This window comes from Perognathus longimembris, chromosome 11 (assembly GCF_023159225.1).
Source record: "Perognathus longimembris pacificus isolate PPM17 chromosome 11, ASM2315922v1, whole genome shotgun sequence".
NCBI lineage: Eukaryota > Metazoa > Chordata > Mammalia > Rodentia > Heteromyidae > Perognathus > Perognathus longimembris.
The window spans coordinates 60,460,886-60,483,258 of NC_063171.1; the positions used below are offsets into that span (position 1 = coordinate 60,460,886).

A 22,373-nucleotide genomic window follows, 5' to 3' on the forward strand; every position below is an offset into this window, starting at 1 on the left:
GTCTTTATGGAACCAGGCCCTTTGGCCTTACTTTCCCTTCTTAAACCAGATCCGAGGTCCTGACCTCTGACTCTTTGTGCATTACTAGGGACTGAAGTTGGTCTCCCTCATTCAAAGTGTGTGTGTGTGTGTGTGTGTGTGTGTGTGCGCGTGCAACTCCACTTAAGGGAATTCTGTTTCAATATCTTCAGGCTTCTCTGTCTTCCAGGGCCCTTCACCAACAGCCATCAGTATCCAGCCTCAGGGTCCTGCTACCCAGTCCTTGCTGTCTGTCGAGGAGACAGACAGGCGTTCATGCAGCCATCTGACATGCGGTCATCTTAAGATACCCAGGCCAGGCAGTCACATCCCTGCTCTTTCCTGACCGCCTAGCTGTTCCCTTTTCCATATTCCTACTCCTTGTGTTTTCTCCCACCTCCCATGTGGAGGAGAGGAGGGAGGGAAGAACAAAGGAGCAGAGAGGACTTGGTACTCTGACCTGGGGGGTTCCTCTGGCTCCTGACCCTCCGGAGCATCTCTACCTTGTCAAGAAGTCTGCCGAGGGAGGATGGCTCCTGAAGACTCTAGCAGGTAGAGAAGGCTGGGGTGTCTGGAGAAGGGAAGTGAGGAGCAAAGAAAATCCTAGTGCATTTGAGATGGTGGCTAAGAATGGGTACGACGAGTGAGATTTGAACCCTGGGCTTCACACCACAGGATGCTAGAGGTAGAGATGGAAACCAGAACACTCAGGAGATAGGGCGTCTCCGGAGTGAGAGCCAGCCACTTACCAGCTGCAGGACACAGCCAGCTCAGCCGGCCCAAGCCCCAGCGCCTACCCCTGCCCTGTGTTTGCCCACAAGGCCCCATGTGGGAGGATGGACGGACAGAACACAGCCTCAGACTTGACCACATGTTTTTATTCCTTGGCTGTTTCCCCCTTAATTTGGGGTCCCGTGGAACTGTCCTCCCAGGGAAGCCAGGCCTGGGTGGACTTGCCAACACAGCCAACGCAGGGCACGGGCTCCTCCCGCACTCAGGGCAGCCCGTCCACCAGTGCGCTGTTCAGACAGTTGTAGAGGTAGATGTACTGCTCCTGAGGGTCGACATGGAAAGCAGCTGCTTCACTCTACCTGCTCCAACCTGTGTCTTCTAACCCTGGCGCGCCATTTGGGTCAGAGCCCAGCGGTCCACAGCGCCACCTGGTGGCAAAACTGAATGCCGCGGCCCCAAAGCCACGGCAGCCAGAGCAGAAGGGGCCCTTCCCACGCCTGAGCCCCTGTGTCGCCTCTCACCAGTGTTGGAGTCATGAGGCCACAGGCCTGTGACTGCTGCAGGGCCACGTTGAAGACATCCACGGTGCACTCAGACCCTGCCTGCTGCAGCAGCTGCTCCATGGCCAGGAAGATGCCCAGATGGGCGGTGCCCTTGCTGCAAGTGACTTAGCGTTGGATGGAGTCGCTGAGGGGTGGGACAGGCATGCCTGGGGACTTGGTTGAAAGCCCAGGGACTGGGAAAGGGCCCTGGGTCCTGACTGGCAGGGGGGTAAAGATGCAGAGTGGACAGGGACATTGGGACACTGTGCCATTTGGGCCCACAAACCCAAGCAGGGGCCGGGAGATGCGTCCCACGGTACCTGGCGTGGCTGAGCAGCGTGCCCGGCTTTCGGCTCTTGCCCTGGGAGCAGCAATGGCCCACCGCGGCTAGGAAAGGCAGCAAGGTGGCAGCAGGCAGCTCGTGGCCGGATTCCCAGAACTGAAACTGCAGGTGCTGGACCTGCCTCTCCGCTCCGCTCGCGCCCTGAGGACCGGATCCGAATCGGTGCCCAGCAGGGCAGAGGGTGGCCGGCCCAGAGCTCTCCTCTGCTCTGACCCTCTGACCCCCACGGCCCTCCACCCCACGTCCTACGCCCTTAACACTTACATGTGTGACCCGGAAGACCGTACAGGGCCAGCCCACTATGTTGCTTTCAGCCATCCGGTGCACGGTCACCGTGTCTGTGACCACTGGCTGCATCTCCGTCGGCCAGAACTCCTGTGGCTGGGACACAGCCTGAGTCGCTCAGGGACCTTCCTGAGGGCAGGTGGCACCATACTGTCCTCCCCCCCCCATCCTCTGCTCCCCACACCGCTCACCTTCTCCTGAGTATCCAGCGGGTACAAGGAGACCAGCACATGGGCTCCGTGCTCCCACACCAGCTCCCAGAGCTCCTCTGGCCCCGCCGGGCCGGTCAGCACCACGTGGTCCCGGCCAGAAGGCCCGCCCTGCAGAGCGCAGCCAATCAGCTCCAAGGTTGACGTTGTTTCCCCGCCCAACCCATCGCTCGGACCCAGTTCCAGCCTGAGAAGCGCGACTAGAGGGGGGCAAGCGGCAGGGCGGCTAGACCAGCATCATCTCACAGGGAAGAGCCAGGCTTCCGTCACGACCTCCGTGGGGCTCTCCCGCTCCAGAGAAAGCTGTGCCTGAGCACCATCGTCTGCGGGGAAGTGGTGAGGGGAAAGGTTGCCACGGCCCCCCCAGCCTCTGCCCCAACCCCAACTCTCACAACACCCAGTGAGACTCACAGCAGACAGAGCTGTCCTGCGCGTGGCCAGGAGGGGGCGCCCAAGAGCCGGTGTCGTCCTTGATGGCCTGCAGCAGCAGCTGGGGAGGAGGAGTTGGCACCCTGAGGCAGGGCTGGGGGCGGGCTGACCTGGGAGGCCACCCACTCCTGGGCCTGCAGTCTACCTCGTACTCCTTCAGGAAGCCAGAGTTGGCATTGGCTGCCCTCTTGGCACACGCCTGTGCAAAGTTCGTCACAGAGATGGGCCCAGACCTGGGGGAAGGACTGAGAGGAGAGAGGCTCAGGGTGACCTTGCTCCTACTTCCGGTCTTCCGGGCTCTTCCCAAGCGCAGGAGGCCCGACCCTGTTGGGGAGAAGGTACAACAGGCACCACTGCCCCCCTCCCCATTGTCACCACCGCCAGGGCCCAAGGGCAGCCGAACTTACCTTAAGGTGCCCGAGGGCTCGTGGAGGATCTCGTTCAGCAGGCAGCTGTGCAGGAAGATGTACTGGCTCTGGTGGGGGAGGGAGGGGCCGCATGGGGGAGGGGGCCCGGCCCAGCAAGATCCACAACACCGGAGGGACAAGGGAGCCATCCAGGAACCTCCCTGTGCTGTGCTGCGGTGCGGGGCTGGCCCGGGCCGCCTCTCCTCTCCACTCGGAGGAAAGAGCACAAGCCGGGCACTGCAGTGGCTCACACCACCCATCCTAGCGACTCGGGAGCCTGAGCTCTGAGGATCCCCGTTCAAAGCCAGCCTGGGCACACAAGTCTGCGAGACTCCTACCTCCAATTAACCAGCAAAAAGGCCGAAAGTGGAGGTGTGGCACAAAAGCCCCACCAAAAAGAGGGAGGGAGGGAGGGGAGGGAGGGAGGGGAAACAGCAGCCCTGGGGGATGGAAGTGTGGAGCCCTCATCGCAACAGGCCACGGTAGAAAGGGCCCTCTACTTCCGGTGGCCGTCTGCTGCCCCCCCCCTTAGGGCCCGAGGCACTCACTGGGGTCTGGATCATGAAGGGCCGGTGCAGCCGGAGCGTGTACACGGTGTTGAACACGTCCACCGTCTGCTCGTCCTCCAGCTGCCTCAGCAGCCGCAGGAGGGCGATGAAGGTGCCCGTCCGGCCCACGCCCGCACTGTGGGGACAGCTCTGGGGAACTCAGTGGGGGAGGCCCCTCCCCCCCCAGCCCGGCAAGACCTCCCCCCTCCCCCCCGCCCCCGCCCCCCGTCCCTTCCCACCTGCAGTGCACCAGGATGGGCCCCCTGGCCGGCGCGGCCCTCGCCAGCTCCCGTACCAGCTGCACGAAGGCGAGCAGGGAGCTGGGGGCCTCGGGGGTGCTGTGGTCGGGCCAGGTGGTGAACTGGAGCTGCTTCACCCTCTGCTGTCTGCGCTGGGCACCCTGAGGGTGGGCAGGCGGGAGCGGGGACTTGCCACCTTCCTGACCAGCTCCCCCCTCAGACCGTGTCTGCTGGGGGGAGGGCGGCAGCTCTGTGTCCCCCCCCACCCCCCTACCCCCCACCCTGCCTCTGTCCCTGCTCCTTCTCGGCCCTCCTGGGTGATCTGTACCCGCAGAGGGCTCATCCCAGTCCCTGTCCTTCCTGTCCTGGAGGGTCACCCACTGGGGGAACGCCTGGGTCTGGCCATTGCTTCTCCCTCCGTTCTGTCTTGACCTCACTCCATACCCCGGTTCAGCCTTCACCTTCTCTGTACCCCGCACCCCCCTTCCCTAACCGCTGCTCCCTAACCGTCCTTCCACAGGTGGCTAAGTGTGGGGACCCTCAGCACTAAGGGGGCAGGGGGACCCCGGAGGCCGGGCCGCCTCCTCAGGAAGGCTGGGGCAGAAGGCCACCCGTCCCCTGGGGCACGCACGTGCCGCAGCTGGAACTCCCTCACGGTCCACTCCTCCTCGCGCTCCTCGGCCAGGAGGTGGATGGTGAGGTGCCCCAGGGTGACCGGGGTGGGGTCAGCCGGCCAGTAATGCTCACACAGCACCTGGGGTGGAGGGAGGGTGGGAGAGGGCCGGGAGTGGGGACTCTGCCACCACCCCCATCCCCACCCCCTGTGTACCAGCCCCAACCCTCTCTGCCCATCTTTGGGGACCCTACCACCCTGATGAAATTCTGCTCCTTGCATCCACAGCCCCAAGGCTGCCTTCTCCAGAAGGGTCCCTCCCGTCACTGGGAGCCAACACCCTCGCCCCGGGGCCCCCCAGGGCTCTGAGGGTCTTCGGCTCCTTTGGGAAACTGGGTGGCCCAGGTTTAGGGGCCATCTGCCTTTTGCTGCCTTAGTCAGAGGACAAACCCGGCATCCGCTCGGACTCTTGTGTCCCTCTCCCTGATGGACCATGCCTACGAGGAGAACGGGCGCCACCTAGTGGCCGCTCGGGGACCTGCATGGCGCTCACCCGCCCGTTCTCCATGCCCACGGTGAGCATGACGATGATGGGGACCTGCTGCTCCCACACCAGCCGCCAGAAGTCCACCAGCGTTTTCTTGAGAGGCCCCTGGGTGGCGATGAATTCCTGCGGGTGGGCGTAGCCCTAGAGTGTGGGGGCCGGGGGGCAGGAACCTGGTCACCGGGGGAGGTCATGGCGCCCAGGCACCCAACCCAACACAGCACAGGGGTCAGTCAGCACGTGGCCTCTGGAGGAAGCACGGGTGCAGCACACACACACACACGGGCCCGTGCAGTCACGCGAGCGAACCCAGGACCGGCGTGCGCCCTCGGCGCCCAGGCAGGGGACGTGGCCACCACCCGTGCCCCACCTCAAAGGGGCGAGAGAAGCCTCCCTAAAAATAGCAAGCTCCGCACAGACCCGACCGCCTGTCTGTCCACCCAGCTCGCCAACCCAAGCGACTCTCCGGAAGCCGAACCGCCTGCCTCCCGTGATCACAACCCTGCGAGGCGGCCTCGGGGCCCGCCACAGACTCCAAGGCCCCCGCCGGAAGCCCAGGTCCTCCTTCCTCCCTCCAGCCCTGTCCACCTCTCCCCAGTCAGCCCCACCGCCTCACCTCCCCAACCTCCCCCTGCATTCCTGTGCAGCGTGCGCGTGCGCGCACACACACACACACACACACACACACACACACACACACACACACACAGAATATCAGGAAACTATTGGGTGAGGGCAACCAGAGAGCGTGAATGAGGACAAATGTGGCAGAAGTAGTTTATCTGCATGTATCGAAATAGAACTGAAATGGTTTGAAGAAGGGAGAGGGAGCGGGGTGGGGAGAGTGAAGGGGGGGTCAGGTTGATCAGGATACGTGTATGGAGGTGCGCAATGGACCCCCTGCACAACTGACATGGCTAATAAGAAAAGGTCATTTGTGGGGCTGGGAATGTGGCCTAGTGGCAAGAGGGCTTGCCTCGTAGTCATGAAGCCCTGGGTTCGATTCCCCAGCACCACATATATAGAAAACGGCCAGAAGGGGCGCTGTGACTCAAGTGGTAGAGTGCTAGCCTTGAGCAAAAAGAAGCCAGGGACAGTGCTCAGGCCCTGAGTCCAAGGCCCAGGACTGGCAAAATAAATAAGTAAGTAAAATAAACAAGAAAATGTCATTTGTTTTTCAAGAGACCAGATGCGCCTTCCCCTAGGAAAACGTTGAGGTGTGAACCTAAGGCCTTGCACACAGAAGACATATGCTCTACCACCTGAGCCATGTCTCCAGTCCTGTTGTATTTCACTTTTGAGATAACATGGTCCTAGCTTTCTGCAGGCCAGCCTGGGACTTGTCGTCCTCCTCCTAGGTAGCTGGGATTACAAGCATGTATCACCACACTACACCCAGCTCTTGAAAGCCAATTTTTTCCTTCCTCCATGATGCCCTGATCTCTCTCTCTCATACACGTATGTGCACACACACGCTCACACACACACACACACACGACCCATGACCCCTTTGAAGGTATCAACTCTGCCTTCTGGAGACCTAGCACACAGTGGGCCCACAAACATGACCTACTGTGTTGACCTAAAAACAGAAGGATGGGGCGATCCTCACAGACGACGGCTACCGCCCGGCCAGGACCCCACATCCCCCAAGCAGCTCAGCTCCTAAGCGGACACCCCAGAGCCCCGCCCGCCGGTGGCGCTTACGGGGATGAAGCTGGCGTTGATGTAGTCCGAATGGGGGTCTCCGGCCAGCGGCGTCAGCCTGACCCTGGAGTGGTCATCTGTGGAGGGGAGAAGCTCAGGGTGGGCCACGCCCGGCCCGGGCCCGGCCCTCCTGCCGCCAGCACTCACAGGGCAGCACGTGTGGGTAGCGGTTCTTCCAGGCGTTGGCCGGCCGCTCTGCCTCCAGCCGGCTCTGCTCCCGGCCCACCTCTTTCAGCTCCTGCCCACGTGGGAGATGCTGACCCTGGCGCCCACCTCACTCCCTGAGTCAGGTGGGCGCCGGGCTGGGGAAGCAGCCGTCTAAGGGGCCAGACAGGCCTCACCTCAAACTCCTGGAAGAAAGCCTGGTTGGCATGAGCGCTCTTGGCCTCGTAGCTCTGCCGGAAGCTGTGAGCAGGGATGGGCCGGTGGGTCCACCTGGGGAGTGGGGGGGGAGGGTCGAGTGGGTTCCCAGGTGTGAGTGTGAACCCCGCTTCGCCCTCCCCCGGGGGGGGGGGGGCAGATGCACAGCTGGATGTACAGCGTGGGCACCGGGGCTGTTAGACCTGCAGACCTGGGCCCCGCCCCCCGGAATAAAGCAGCCCACACTCCCGGTCAGCTCTCTAGTGCAAGCCAGCATCGCAGAATGAAGGGAGAGGGGCAGAGAGAGAGAGAAGGGGCAGGAAGTACACGCGAGCCACCCCGGGCCCCAAAGAGGGCTTCCGTAGGCAGCCAGTGATCAATCGATGCCTAGAGGAGGAAGAGCTTTGGCCTGACGGTGACCGTCACAGCCACCAACCCCTGTGACTAGAACAGACTGGAGTGAGGGTGATGGCTAGTTTTATGTCAACTTGGCTGGCCACAGTGTCCGGAAATATGACTAAGCCTCCCCCCTGGGTGTTTCTAAGAAGCTGTGTTTGGGATGAGATGAGCGTTTTCACTTAGTTGACTTTGATTAAAGCAGTTGCCTCTCCCTAACGTGGGTGGGCCTTACCCACTCAGTTGAAGACCTTAAGAGTGTCCTCCTTTGAGGAAGAGGAACCCTTCTAGCAGACCCTTCTTCGGACGTGGGTCTGTGGCCTCCCATCCCATCGGATTTCGGACCCACCAAGCCTCCACCGTAACACAACCCACTTTTCCTGCCTCGGCTTCCCAAGTGCTGGGATCGCCGCTGCGTGCCACCATGCCATGTCGGTCCTCTGTCTCTGACAGCTCCAACTTACGCAGCAGGTGTGAAGGAGGAGGAGGAGGAGGAGGAGGGAGAGGCTGCAGGCGTGAGGAGAAGAGGTAGGGGGAGCCGCGAGCGTTCGAGAAGACGGGACATGCACGAGAGCCGTCCGTGTGCCACCAGAGGCCCAAGCTTCAAGGGAGCTGGCAGAGCCCCCCCCCACCGGGCCGGGCCCCGCGGGCCCCCGCTGCTGCCCTGCCTCCACTCCAGGAGGCCCTGGGTTGCACCCTCACCTCAGGCTGTGGGGCGTCAGCTCGTGGGAAAAGCCATCCTTCTCTGCCCTGCCAGAATGGAGAGGCAAAGTGGGAAGCACCGCCCCCCCAAGCGGGGCCGGACCGCCCCCCCCCCGGAGCCCCTTCATCCCCCACAGGCCTGGTGGACCCCCTTCATCCCACTCACCCCTGCCCCTTCTGCCTCCACCAGCACAGCAAGCCCATCACGGCGCCGGCGGTGAGGACAACGCCCGCTGCCGTGCCCACCACGCCTGCCAGGGGCACCGCGGCTGAGGACACGCTGGCCCGGGGCTCTGCGGACAGAAGAGGAGGTGCACGTGCCCGTGTCCCGCCGGCCTGGGGACAGGCCAGCTTCTACTGGACTCGGGCTGTCATAGAAAACACGACAAGTCACAGATGCAAACGAAGATCACAACTATGCACCGCTATGTTTGTCCTCGGGGTGTGTGTGTGTGTGTGTGTACACGCGCGTGCACGCATCCTGAGGTTTGAACTCAAGGCCTGAGCACTGTCCCTGGCTTCTTTTTGCTCACAGCTAGCACTCTGCCACTTGAGCCACAGCGCCACTTCCAGCTTTTTCTATATATGTGGTGCTGAGGAATCGAACCCAGGGCTTCATGCGTGCGAGACGAGCACTCTACCGCTAAGCCACATCCCAGCCCCTTTCACTAATTTTTAAGTCAGCATTTTGAAATAATATTTTTAGATACTTTAGTTTCAATGAAATGTTACAAAAATTAATGTCACCTATTTATTTTTGCCTCTGTGTGTGTGTGTGTGTGTGTGTGTAAGAGAGAGAGTGTGTGTGTGTGTGTGTGTGTGTTCTGGAGCTTGAATCAGGGCCTAGGCACTATCTCTGAGCTATTTTGCTCAAGGCCCGTGGCTCTACCACTTGAGCCACAGCCCCCTTCCAGCTTCTCGATGGTTAATCGTGGACGGGAGTCTTGTGGACTGTCTCGCCCAGGCTGGCTTTAGACCTCAGCGTCTTGCGCAGCTGGAAGGACAGGTAGGAACCAGTCGGGCTCTTTTCACCAGGAACCCTTGGTTGTTTTGCTCTCGGAGAGAGGATCCCGTGTGCGGCCCCGGCTGCCCTGGAGTTCACCATCTTCCTGCCACTGCCTCCCGGGTACGGACAGGGATGACAGGCCTGTTCCACCACACGGGGACCCACACTAGGAAACTCTAACGTGCATCTGTGCTTCCTCGCACACGGGCGGCGTGCGGCGGGCTCCGGCTGGACGGTGCCACTCCAGAGCCCTGGTGGCCGGGAGCGGCTGGCTGCAGACCGCCCCACCCCCACCCCGTGCCCCCCCCCCGCCTCCCCAGCCAGCCCGGCCCCCCTGCCCAGGTCTGGTCCCCGGGGTCTCAGCACCTCGGCTTTGCAAGATGGCCCCTGACGCCCGGGGAGCCTGAGCTTGGCCCTTCCCGTGGCACGAGATGTCCCCACATGCATCCCCGGCTCCGGGGAGCGGCCGGCACGGTGCCTTCCCCACCTGAGAAGGCTGAGAAAGACACGATGGTCTCCGGAGAGCCGAGCCTGGTGAAGGCCGCCACGCTGAACCTGGCGCAGGGGGGAGGGCCGTTGGGGGAAGGGTGGGAGACGAGGCCACACCCCTCCAGACCCCGGGGGCAGTGCACTGGCGGTGGACGCCCACATCCAGAGAGCGCCCCTCCACACCTGTACTGGAACCCCAGCTTCAGCGGCCCGTTGCATATCTCCCGGGTACGGCCGCAGTCCTCCGTGCCCATGGGCACCATCCAGGATGTTGTTGGTGCGGCCCAGGGTGCTGGGAAGAAGGGGTTGGGGAGCAGGATGGCCAGGTAGCAGTCCTGTCCCCCGTAGTAGTGGTCGAACCACGTGTGGTTGAAGGCTTCCCGCGGGGGCTGAGGCACTGGAGGAGGCGTGGGGGAAAGGATAGGTTGAGACGGGCGGTGGGTAGAGGGCTCGCTTCTCACCACCACGAGGAGTGCCTCCGCTTCTCCAGAATGTTCTCTACATAGGACAGTCTTGGGGGAGGGGGGGTCTCTTCCAGCTCCACACCATCCCCAGCGTCTCAGGTTAAGTGACAGTCCTCACCCACTCCCACCCCCCAGGCCACAGCCAGGCTCTCTGCGCCCTCCTGGGCCCGGGACTCACGTGACATGTTGTTGGTGGCAAGGACGCCATACCACTGGATCTGCCCATCATCCTTGCCAAACATGCCTCGTGTGATCGTCACCCCCAGCCCTGCCTCCAGCTCCAGCCGGGGGGCTGCAGCCAGCTCTGGGGGACGCCAGGCTGAGGGAGAGGGGAGGAAACAGAAGCCCCGGCTTGGTGGCTATGGTCAGGGAGTAGGGACCGGGCCTTCCCAGCCCCGGTGCCTCTCCCTGGGTCCGGCAAGAAACAGCTCATGGATGCAATTAAGTAAGAACTGGAAGGTTCCCAGGCTACAGGGGCCATGGTACAGAGCTCCTGGGTGGAACCAGAGGGAAGGCGTTGGGGGCAGGGAGAAGCGCAGGCAGCCAGGCGGCCAGTGATGGAGGGAGACCGGCACAAAGACCTACCCTGAGCAGAAGTGCTGCACACCAGGCTCACTGCCCGGCTCCACAGGCCGTTCCGGCCCAGCACGGTGAGGCTGAGGCGATAGGGCGTGGCCGGCGCCAGGTCGGGCAGGAGAAAAGCATCCTGGGAGGTGTTGGCCTGGAGCACGAGGTGGGCACCTCCTCCCGCCTCCAGCCGTTCGGCCACCACCAGACAGGTGCCCACGTGCCCGGGAGGCATGGACCAGCGCAGGGCCAGGCGGGTGGTCTCCGCCCGGCACTGCACGTCCTCCACGGGGCCAGGCTCTGGGGAAACCAAAGGAAGATGCCATGGGCTCAGAGGCTGTCAAAGGCAGAGAGAGGGGCAGCCCGGCGCCAGAGGCTCACACCTGCAGTCCTAGCTACTACAGAAGGCGGAGACCTGAGGATCAAGGTTCAAAGCCAGCCTGGGCAAAAAAGTCTATGAGACTCTTGTCCCCAGTTGGCCCACAAAAAAAAGCCAGCCGTGGAATAGGGGGAGAGGAACGTCACGAAACTGAAAAGGAACATCACCAGGAAGATCAAGAAGTAAAAAAAATAGGAGAGATTCGTGGAGCTCAGAGAGAGAAGAAAGTCAGAGCTGAAGCAAATAAAAATATACCAACCAAGAAGCAGGAAGGAGTTCACACAGGAAAGAAAATGTTGAGAGTGAGAAAAACATGTACTCTTGAAAAAAAAAATTGTGATCATAGTAGTTCAAATAATAAACGGGGTGGGGGGGGAGGGAGGAGAGGCTGATAGAAGTCAAAGTCCGTTATCAAAAATAAAACAGCTGGGGGGCTGGGAATATGGCCTAATGGTAAAGTGCTCGCCTTATATACATGAAGCCCTGGGTTCGATTCCTCAGCACCACATATATAGAAAAAAGCTGAAAGTGGCGCCGTGGCTCAAGAGGTAGAGTGCTAGCCTTGAGCACAAAGAGGCCAGGGACAGTGCCCAAGCTCTGAGTTTAAGGCCCAGGACTGGCAAAAACAAAACAAAAAATAAGTTTCATGTCTCAAATTTTAAGTTTTAGAGACATTGATGAATATGTTTTATGTTGTTTTCATTGTTTGGGGTTGTTTTCTGTTTGTCCTTTTTTATTTTAATGTGGACTTCATTGCGTTGATTTTTCTGGTAATCTTCAACCCAGACAATTTGTACTGCTAAAGTTTTGAAAATGAGAAACAAACAAACAAAAAAGCCAACAGTGGAAGTGTGGTAGAGAACCAGCCTCAAGCAAAAAAAAAAACTAAGAAAGAGTGTGAGGCCCTGAGTTCAAGCCCAAGAACCAACACACACACACACACACACACACACACACACACACACACACACACACCCCAAAGCCAGCAGGTGCAAAGGGCTGGCTGTGTTCATGGTGGGCAGGTGGGGGGGGGAGGGTGGAAGGGAAGTGCAGTCAAGTAGAGAAATGACTTCTCTTTTGCTTTGGGTACTATCTACCAAGGCATGGGGGACATAACCCAGGGCGACGATGGGCACCCCACCTGCCTGCCTGCCAGGAGCAGGTGGCTCAGCGTAGCAGGCCCCCAGCCTCTTGGCAACTTCTCCCGCCCCTTGCAAGCGGCAACGTACCGACAGGCAGAACCACAGGGCGAGTGGAAGCCCGGAGAGGCCCGGCTTGGCACAGCACGGAGAGCCCGAGGCTACATCCAGGTGTGAGGCCCCTCAGCACTAGGTGGGCTTGACCAAGAGCCAGGGCCTCCTCCCGGATGGGGTGCCCATCCTCGGAGAGCTGAACACGGCACGTGCCCCGCCCCAGGGGGCCGCTGGCCCAGGCCAGGCTGACCACAGCGCTGCCCGCCTGCACCGACACCAGCAACTCACTGGGCACGCGCGGGGCTGTGGAGGAAAGGACACAGGTCAGCCAGGCCCGTGGGCCCTGAGAGGCCTGCGTGGCACAGAAGCGCCCTGATCTCATGCAGGGCCCTCAGTGTGGAATCGGGGCTACAGAACAGCTAACACGCCATGGAGGCGGGGAAGCCAGGGGTCTCTCCGGTGGCCCTAGCCGCGTCCCCTCCCCTCCCTGTCTTTCCCACAGCCCACTCACGGGTCCAGCCGGAGACGTTGGCAGCTGCAGTGCGGAGGAGCCCAGCCTGTGCCGCCAGCTCCACCTCATACTTTGTGCCCGGGGTCAGCGCTGAGAAGCTTGTGCTGTCCGCCTCGGGCCCCACACTGCTGGTGGCTACCGGGGTGCCTTCCTGGAATAGGGTCAGCTGGTACCGGTCTCGGCCCCCAGAAGCATGGCCCCAGGATGCTCGGAGCTGCGTGGGGCCTTCGCTGGTCACGCGTATCTCAGGAGGGGCCAGGGGAGCTGTGGGAAAGCCAAGCATGGCCGGGCGGACAAGAAGAGAGAAGAGAATCGACATCCGGTATTTCATTGGGTTCCTCCTGCCCAGAAAGATCCATGCCACCACTCACTCCACCCACCCATCCTGGCCCAACCTGCTCCAGGGACAGTGGTCAGGGACAGCAGGGGATCCCAGGGCCTGACTCTGCCAGTTCTCCTAGGCTTGAGTGGATGAATTCATCTCTCCCTCTCCCCCGTGCCATCCGGGACCACACAGAGCAACATGGTGAAGGTTCAGTCGCAGGCTCTCCCAGTCCTGCAGGACTTGAAAGGCCTTGATGTGGGTAGACAGGTGGATGTCTGGGGCCAGGTCAATGCCCTCTATCCTCAGACCCAGTTCTAGGATCTGGGTGGTGCAAGCCTGGCCCATTGCCTCCATCTGCAAGGATGAAGGGGTCTCAGGGAGGCCGAGGGGTACTCTCAGTGCTAGCCCCAGTTGGGACTCAGGTCTCCAGACTCCCAGGACAGACTTCTGTCTAGTCTGAGTCCTTGAGAGGAACCTTTCTCCTTTTTCTTCTCTCTCTCTCTCTCTCTCTCTCTCTCTCTCTCTCTCTCTCTCTCTCTCTCTCTCTCTCTGCCTATCTATCTATATCTATCTATCTATCTATCTATCTATCTATCTATCTATCTATCTATCTATCTATCTATCTATCTCTGTGATGCTCATGGAACTTGAACTCTAGGCCTGGGCGCTGTCCTTAAGCTTTTGTGTTCAAAGCTAGCACTCTGCCACTCGAGCCACAGCCCACTTGCAGTTTTCTGGTGATTCATTGGAGATAAGAGTCTCATGGACTTCCCTGCCCAAGTGGGCTTTGAACCTTGGTCCTCAGACCTCAGCCACCTGAGTAAGCTAGGATTACAGGTGTGAGCCACCCGTGCCTGGTTCTTGAGGGGAATCTTGGTGGCTTTGCAGGAAGAAGGAGGTTGAGAGGGAAGGCACAGGCAGGGCTAGGGGGATTCACCAGGCTGGAGGCATGAAAGAGGCCAGCTAGCTGAGCAATGGGGAAGGCATGAGCTGGTGGAAGAAGGCTCCTGACCCCGCTTCGCAGCCCCCGAGGGCTGTGGGAGGAGGGAAGGGCATGTGTGTCTTGACCTCAGAGAATCCCGTGCCTCTTTCCTGTGCCCTCCAGAGCTAGGAAGCCTAGATGCTCATCACACAGCGGAACTTGCATCTCAGCTCCCCCAAAGGAAAGCTACCATCCCTCTCTGTGCCTCAGTTTCCTCCTTTGTGAATGGAGATAGCCATGGTGTTGATCTCCTAAGCGTATGGTGAGGAGTACATGAGAGCAGCAGGTGGAATACTGAGCAAAGTACCCAGTGAGCATTTGCTAGGGTGCTGCTGCCCACCTCCACACTGCTGGGCACCGGGGAGCATGGGAAATGGCCGCTGTACAAGCAATTGGTCCTTCAAGAAGGCCAGGAGTCCCCACGGGGGGAGAACAGTCCCCAGCCACAGGCGTGTTCGCAGTGGACGGTTTTCTCAGCTGCCTACCTTGACCAGTGAGGTCAAGGGGGACACACAGCCCTGGGAGTGCAAACAGCCAGGATAAGGGGGGACCCCTAGGCCACTCACGCGTCCAAACTGTTGCGTTGGCACTGCTGCTCTCATCCAACCCTCGAAGGGTTCCCAGCTGCACCAGGAACTCAGAGCCTGGGGCCAACTGAGCCCAGGAGAAATTCCGGGCCTCAGGCACCAGGGTCTCTTCTTTTTCCAGAGCCAGGGATCTCAGATTGTAAATCCGTAGCCGGAAACCATCCCTGCCCCCTGGTGGGGGGCTCCAGGAAGCCCTCAGAGCGGGAGGCTCAGAGGCAACGCTCAGGCTCAGGTTGGTGACAGGAGCAGGGCCTTGGGGGACAGGAAGAGACAGATGTGGAATAACACCAAATCCTGCCTCTGTTTCCCCAAACAGCTCTGCCACTTTCCTGCCTGCTCCCTGTCTGAGGCCTGGACCCTGCCCAAACCCCTGCTCCAGCCTAACCGGCCTAACCCCCCCTCAAACCTACCCCCGCTCCACTCGGCTTGATGTATGCCTCCTGAGGCCATGCTGTCTAGCTCACTGTACTACCTGGAAGGATACCCATCTGTTGGGGATTCGGCTTTGGCCTTGAGGGCAAGGAGAGCTATCCCGAGACGCTGCCCTTCCCCCAGCCCTGGGGCAGTGTGGAAGCAAGCCACACCTCTCTGGGTCCGGAACCAGAAGGGGGTAGCTTTGTGACCAGCCCCCCAACTTCTCGCCAGCTAGCAGTGTGCTCCCCTTTTCGCGGGCTTTGCCCAGGGGGTGGTACTATGGGAGTGACGTTGTCCTAGGACAAGCTCGCCAGCCTATCGCCAGCTCCTGGTCTATCACCCCTTTTCTCGTCAGCATTACTATATTAACTGTTAGCCACTCCCCTATTAAACCAGATTAAACCAGACTCGGTGTGCGCCTGGCTTCCTTCATGGGTAAGGAGGGAGGAAAGGGGATCTCGTTCGGCCACGTGCACCTGAGGCCTGCCCTAGCTCCCCCACTCCACCTTGGCTTGCCTGCAGGTCAGGAAGCCAGGGGAGAGGGTGAGAAAGGGAGCACAGATAAGAGAGTAAGCTTAGCATCCCCGCGCCAGGGGAGATAAATCTAGCCCGGCACCCATCAATTCTCTCCTACCCCTTAAGGGCCCTGCCCACCAGTCCATCAGCTCACACTGACTTCTGTTAAAGTCACAATCCATCTGTGGGTCTAACTCTGGTCTGTGTTCATGCTTAACCTCCTGCTAAATCCCCTCACCCTTCCTACTCAGCCCCCCACTAGCTCTCTCCTCTGACTCTCTAAGCAGATGTGCTTTTTAGGAGTACAAAAAAGATCAGATCAGTCTACATAAAATTCCCAATATTCCCCCATTTGAACCTACAAGAATGCAGTTTCATGTGATTTCAAGCTGGTACATCAGTACATCATGCATAGTCCTGCCAAGGCCTTTACATTTGTCATAGATGATATGTGAAATCTCATGCATTATAGGTATATAAGCTATCTACCAGTTGTCCTTTCTTCAGAATGTTTAGCTGCAGCACCTAACCCCATATCTAGAAAATAGTAGGAATTAATTATTTATTAAAAGGATAACTAGATGGGTAGTCGGATGGGTGGCTGGATGGTTGGATGGATGGATAGATGGGTGCGTGGCTGGGTAGGTGGATGGGTGCTAGGTGGGTGGATGGACAGATAGATAAGTGGATCGGTGGATGGATAAATAGGTGGATAAGTGGATGAGTGGGTGGGTGGATGGATAGAGGAGTAGAAAGATGGACAGAATGTATATATGAGTATATACATACATAGATGAATAGGTGGGTAGGTTGGTGGGTGGGTGAATGGATAGATGAATGAATGAATGAATGGGTGGGTGGGTGGATAGATGGATAGATGGATGGATGGATGGATGGATGGATGGATGGATGGATGGATGGATGGGTGGGTACGTGGGTGAATGGATAGATGGATGGATGGATGATGGCTGCATGGGTGGATGGATGGGTGCATGAGTGGATGGATGGATGGATGAGTGGATGGATGGATAGATGGATGGATGGATGGGTAGGTGGGTGGGTAGGTGGGTGGATGGATGGGTGCATGGGTGGATGGATGGATGGATGAGTGGTTAGATGGATGGATTGATGGATAGATGGAAGGATGGATGGATGGGTAGGTAGGTAGGGGTGTGGGTAGATGGATAAAAGAATGAATAGATGAGTGTGTACGTGTGTGGGTGGGTGGCCAGCCCATCATGTGGTAGAAGGTAGAAAATGCCTTCAAATACATTCACGAAAGGACTTACTTGTGACCCTCTGAATCACGAACATGACACAGGAAAAGGGAGAGAGTAGAGGAGACCATGCCACCACCTGCTGCCCTGTGTCAGCCCCTCAGGGTGAAGCCAGAACTCACGGGTGCAGGCCTGCATCCTTTGGATGCTAGAGTGGAGGTCCCCAGCCCAGGCCCACACTGACACGGTGTAGCAGGAACCAGGCACCAGGTCCCTCAGCGTCAGCCTGGAATGGTCGGGGCCCGCATCAACAAGGCTGTTCGGTGACCTCTGGCTGCCATCCTGGTGCCAGGCAACCTTATAGCCTTCTCGCTGCCCTGGGGCTGAGGCCCAGCCAATGGTCAGCTCAGAGGGGTGTTCCCTGCTGATCACCTCCAGGGACCGGGGTGCCAGGGGACCTAAAGAGAGAGAGACAGTCTGGTGAGGGGTCACAGGTCCTAGCTCCTGACACCCCCTGCTTGGCTCTCCCGAGCCTCTCCCCTCAGCAAGGGTTTGTCTCTCCTCAGCAAGGTCTCCCAGCCCCAGGACCGGGGACACAGTAGCAGGCACTCACTGGTGTGGCCTGCAAGGCTCTGAGTGATGACTCCGGAAAACGAGGCAATGTCCACCCGGTAGCGGGCCCCAGGCACCAGCTCATAGAAGGTGACTTGGGTGGCACCAGAGGGCACAGAGATATTTCCTAGGAGGCCTGGGGCACCATCTGCGTAGAGCAGCGCCCGCCGCCCAGGCTCCCTCGTGGCCTTCAATCCTTGCAGCTGCAGCTTGGCGCCACTGCCCTGCCTAGGCTGGGCTGCAGGATCTGGAATGGAAGAAAGACCAGACACTGAGGGCCCAGCCGGACCAGTGTCCCTAGCAGGACTCCACTGGGACCTCTCTAGTCCATACTCACCAGCCAGCCAGGCACTGGCCTGAGCGTAGGCGTGATGCAGCCCAGCCAGAACCCTCAGCTCCAGGGCATAGTGTCCAGTTGGCAGAGGTCCCGGGATCATGGCGCTGTGGACCTCAGGGCCCAGAGAGATGTTCCTCTCCACTGGTCCACTCAGCCTCAGTAAGTAGCCATCCCATGCTCCCGGCCCTGCCTTCCAGCTGGCCTGGAGCTCAGGGGGCACTGGAGTCAGCACCAGGTCCAGTGGGGGAGAGGGGTCTGGGGAGAAAGGGGCCAATGCTCCCAAAACACCCAGCGGTGGATGAGACAAACCCTGCTCTCCCTGCCAGAGGTTGTCCGCACACGCCCGGCTGCGCATGGGCCGGGAGAGCAGCCCCATTCGCCACACGCTGAATGCGTTCCAGGAACTGGCAGCTACCATCTGAGCAGCCCACAGTAACAGACGTGACATACCACGTGACGGAATGTGTGTCTGCCAGCGGACATAGAGAGACTGCCAGGCGTTGGATAGTCCAACAGCATCTGTGCCTGTCATCCTAGCTACTCAGGAGGCTGAGATCTGGGGATCGTGGTTCAAAGCCAGCCCAGACAGAAAAGTCTATGAGATTCCTATTTCCAATTAACTAGCTAGCAAAAAAAAAAAAAGTGGAAACAGAGCTATGGACCAAAATGGTACAACTTTAAAAACTAAAAGAGAATATGAAGTCCTGAGTTCAAGTGTCAGTGCTGGCACACACACGTGCACACACACACGCACACACACACACACACACACACACACTGGAGAGACACTCAAGCCAGGTAAGCAACTCATACCAAACATCACAGAACCCAGGAAGACATCTGATCCCAGGGTCTGAATTCAGGGCCTTGCACTCCCCTTGGCTTGCTTGCTCAGCTATTGTTCTATCACTACAACCATGCCTCTGGCCTGGGTTTTTGTTGTTGTTGTTGTTTTTTTGGCCAGTCCTGGGCCTTGAACTCAGGGCCTGAGCACTGTCCCTGGCTTCCTTTTGCTCAAGGCTAGCACTCTGCCACTTGAGCCACAGCGCCACTTCTGGCTGTTTTCTGTATATGTGGTGCTGGGGAATCGAACCCAGGGCCTCATGTATACGAGGCAAGCACTCTTGCCACTAGGCCATATCCCCAGCCCCTCTGGCCTGGGTTTTGGCAGGTAATTTGGAGATGGAGTCTCATGGACTTTTCTTCACAGGCTGGCTTTGAACTGTGTTCCTCTAGATCTCAGCCTCCTGAATAGCTCCGATGACAGGTGTGAGCCCTTGGTGCCTGGTCTGCTTCCTCTACTCTTCACCACTGCCCAGCAAATATGTCTCAGAGTGAAAACATGGTGAATGATGGAAGATGAAACACGGCTTCTACCGGGCTCCCAGACGGGTCCAGATCAGCTACATCCACACCCAGTGTGACCTTGCGTTCTTTCTCTCCCTGCATCTTAGCAACGCCTACCATAACACAGGGCTGTTTTAAAGATGGAATGACAGTACCCGCAGGAAGTGCCCAGCACAGGGCCCACCCTAGAAAGCCATCCACTGAGGATGAACAGTACTTCCACCATCATCCTCTAGGTGGCGGCTCTAGCCAGCTGGAGAAACTCAGTGTGAATGCTGCCCTCCCCCCACCACCCCCCCCCCCCCGCCCAGAAAACCCCTGCTCCCCACCAGCTGTTCCCTGATAATCATCCGGATAATTAAGCAGCTTGTGCTTGTCCCCTCTAGTCCCGGGCACTTACAGGTCCATTCGGTGGCATTGGGCCCCGTCGCCCAGTGGGGCCCAGCGGCAGCACTAAGCCTCAGCTCGTAGCGGGTGCCCGGAGTCAGGTGCAGGAAGGTGTGGTTTGAGACCCCTCGGCTGACTACCGCGGTCAGGTTGGAGCTGCCCAGGTGGTCTGTGAGCACGAGGTGGAGCCTCGCGGCCCCTTCCGAGCGGTTCCAGGAGGCGTGCAGAGCGCTGGTACCCAGGGCACTCAGCATCAGGTAGTCTGGAGGCATGGGGTCTGGAGGAAGGATGGGCAGAGCACACCCAGGCGGAAGGAGAGGCTGACACCGGCTCTGAGCCACACTGGCACAGGACTGCCTGGTGGCTCCCCACTCACCCCCCAGTCCCACTTCCCCCAGGTTGGTGGTCCCTCGGGGCCTTGCTCAGGGACCCGGCTTACCCGTCCACTGGCGGACGCTGGTCTTTGCTTGGAGATCACCTGCCCACGTGATAACCTCCAATACATACTGGCTACCCGGCGAGAGGTTGTCAAAGCGGTAAGACAGGTTGCCCGGGGACACGGAGATATTCTGTGCCAGGGTCTGGGACTCTTGGTGGTACAGGAGAAGCTGGTAGCCGTCCCGTTCCCCCGGGGCTTCACCCCACGAGGCCTCCAGACCGGTAGGGCTCCCGGGGCTGTGGAGCTGCAGTTCTTGGACCGTTGACGGGGCTAAAACAGAAGTAGAAAAATGCACCAAGGTTGTTCCAGAGACCTCACCTCTCTGCTTGTAGTGCCTTCCTCCCTACCCTCACCACCCCAGTCCTGGGGCTTGAACTCAGGGCCTGAACTTTTTCACTCAAGGCTGGTGCTCTACTACTTAAGCCATGATTCCATTTCCAGCCTTTGGGGGCGGGGGGTTGTTAATTGGAGATAAGTCTTGTGGACTCTCCTGCCGGGGCTAGCTTCAAACCTTGATGGTCAGATCTCAGCCTCCTGGGTGGCTAGGATTACAGGCGTGAACCACCTCACCCTGCTTCGTAGTGCTTATAAATGGACACGATAGGGGCTGGGAATGTGGCCTCGTGGTAGCGTCCTTGCCTAGCACGCATGAAGCCTTGGGTTCGCTTCCTCAGCACCACATATACAGAGAAAGCCAGAAGGGGCGCTGTGGCTCAAGTGGTAGAGTGCTAGCCTTGAGCACAAAGAAGCCAGGGACAGTGCTCAGGCCCTGAGTCCAAGCCCCAGGACTGGCAATAAATAAATTAGTGGGCACTCCACCGGATGTGTTCTTCACAGAGGTTGTCCCCTCTGGATGCTCTGCCCCAGCCCCAAGCAACATCTCCCTCTCCGTCAGCCCTCATACCAGTACGGGTGGTGAGAGTGACAGTGGCATTCTTCCCACAGGGGCGCGAGACGGTCACTTGTAGCTGGTACCGACTTCCCGGCACCAAGTTGTGGAACTCGAAGCTGGATGCCTTGGTGTGGACTTGGAGCGGCTGCCCTTCAGGAGAGCCAAGGGGGCTGAGGCGCAGGAGGCAGAGGGCATGGCCAAGGCCACCGGGCTCAGCAGCTGTCCAGTTCACAAACAGGCTGGTGGGAGTCCTCTGGTTGCTCACGCTCACGCTTGGAGGTGGCCCTGGAGACAAGGGGTGCATTCAGACTTTCCCAATACCCTTTGGGCCCTGATAAAGAAGGAAAGGTCCATGGGGCTGGGAAAGTGGCCAAGTGGTAGGGTGCTCACCTAGCATGCATGAAGCCCTGGGTTTGATTCCTCAACACCACAAACACAGAAAAAGTGGCGCTGTGGCTCAAGTGGATAGAGTGCTAGCCTTGAGCACAAAGAAGCTCAGGGACAGTGCTCAGGCCCTGAGTTCAAACCCCAGGACTGTCAAAAAAAAAAAGAGAGAGAGAGAGAGAAAGAGAGAGGAGAAAAGAAAGAAGGAGGAAGAGGAAGAGGAAAAAAGAAGGAGGAGGAGGAGAAAAAAGAAAGGAGGAGGAGGAGAAAGAGGAGGAAGAAGAAATAAGAAGGAGGAGGAGGAGGAGGAGGAGGAGGAGGAGGAGGAGGAGGAGGAGGAGGAGGAAGAAGAAGAAGAAGAAGAAGAAGAAGAAGAAGAAGAAGAAGAAGAAGAAGAAGAAGAAGAAGAAGAAGAAGAAGAAATAAGGAGGAGGAGGAGGAGGAGGAGGAGGAGGAGGAGGAGGAGGAAGAGGAGGAAGAGGAGGAAGAGGAGGAAGAGGAGGAGGAGGAAAGGACCTAAAGGAGTGTGGTGTGGAGCAATTAGCCCTGAGTCCACATAGCCCCTCTCCCAGACCCCCTCAGCCCCCCTCCGTCCCCCCCCCCCGCCAGAAGACACCTACCTTGGCCCTCCAGGTCCCGGCTCCCTCCCAGGGAGTGGCATGCATCTTCCTGTAGGAAGTGGGGGAGGAGAGTCGATGGGAGGTGGACCCCGAGGCCTCTGGGGTCTGGCCTCTGGGAGATCCAGCAGGGTCAAGGCTAGATAGCAGAGAGAAGGCGCTGGCCCTGCCCCGCACAGCCGGGGGGGGGGGAGGGTGTCTCCTGGAGGCATGCCACAGTCCCATGGCATCCTAGCAGGCTGGAGCCATCTGCTCTCTGTCCTCCGCTGCTGGCCTTCCTTCCTGCCTAATGCACACCAGCTGCGGGGCCCGCTGGAGAGAGGTGGGGGACCCGAACGTGATCGAGGGAGCAGGGGTCCACCCATCTGGCCTGCCCTCTACCCCATGCCCATCTTACCACAGCCAACACTCCCTGGAGCCAGAGGAGGACAGCCAGCAGCGCTGGGGGCCCCATCCCGGTCATGTCTGCAGAGGAAAAATTGGGAGGCAGCACAAGGCGGAGCCATACTCCCTCACCCCCCCCCCCCCGCCTTGCCCCACTGGCTGGCTTTGGGTAGGAGTGGGAAGGGCAGAGTTTGCAGCAGACAGCAAAGAGCAAGGGGGGCCGCCTCTCAGCCCCGAACCCTGACCCACA

The 22,373-nt window shown here is 59.2% G+C and overlaps 1 protein-coding gene across 1 annotated transcript; it reads right to left on the bottom strand.

Annotated features, from left to right (window-relative positions):
* Window positions 1-877: 877 nt before the first annotated feature.
* Window positions 878-22,193, bottom strand: LOC125359480 (receptor-type tyrosine-protein phosphatase V-like). The gene is made up of 33 exons (XM_048357244.1): window positions 22,137-22,193; window positions 21,743-21,791; window positions 20,751-21,023; window positions 19,847-20,116; window positions 19,421-19,684; window positions 17,674-17,928; window positions 17,338-17,583; window positions 16,907-17,182; window positions 14,557-14,829; window positions 12,684-12,947; window positions 12,209-12,475; window positions 10,619-10,900; window positions 10,212-10,352; window positions 9,753-9,966; window positions 9,568-9,635; window positions 8,241-8,367; window positions 8,075-8,122; window positions 6,958-7,051; window positions 6,764-6,854; window positions 6,617-6,693; window positions 4,919-5,053; window positions 4,384-4,506; window positions 3,753-3,913; window positions 3,514-3,649; window positions 2,966-3,033; window positions 2,704-2,803; window positions 2,541-2,619; window positions 2,376-2,452; window positions 2,112-2,240; window positions 1,900-2,016; window positions 1,613-1,776; window positions 1,272-1,407; window positions 878-1,072 (listed from the first exon to the last, which is right to left on the bottom strand). Exons 1-33 carry the CDS (start codon window positions 22,191-22,193, stop codon window positions 1,013-1,015), a joined length of 5,121 nt encoding a protein of 1,706 aa, XP_048213201.1. The 3' UTR covers window positions 878-1,012.
* Window positions 22,194-22,373: the final 180 nt, after the last annotated feature.

Excerpts from the sequence above, each read along its gene's own strand:
- LOC125359480 (XM_048357244.1), bottom strand. The coding sequence starts at position 22,193 with ATGGGGCCCCCAGCGCTGCTGGCTGTCCTCCTCTGGCTCCAGGGAGTG. Across the intron at positions 21,792-22,136 it reads TCCAGGGAGTGTTGGCTGTG|GAAGATGCATGCCACTCCCT; the intron begins GTAAGATGGGCA and ends CACTTCCTACAG. Across the intron at positions 2,453-2,540 it reads GCAGGACAGCTCTGTCTGCT|ACGATGGTGCTCAGGCACAG; the intron begins GTGAGTCTCACT and ends ACTTCCCCGCAG.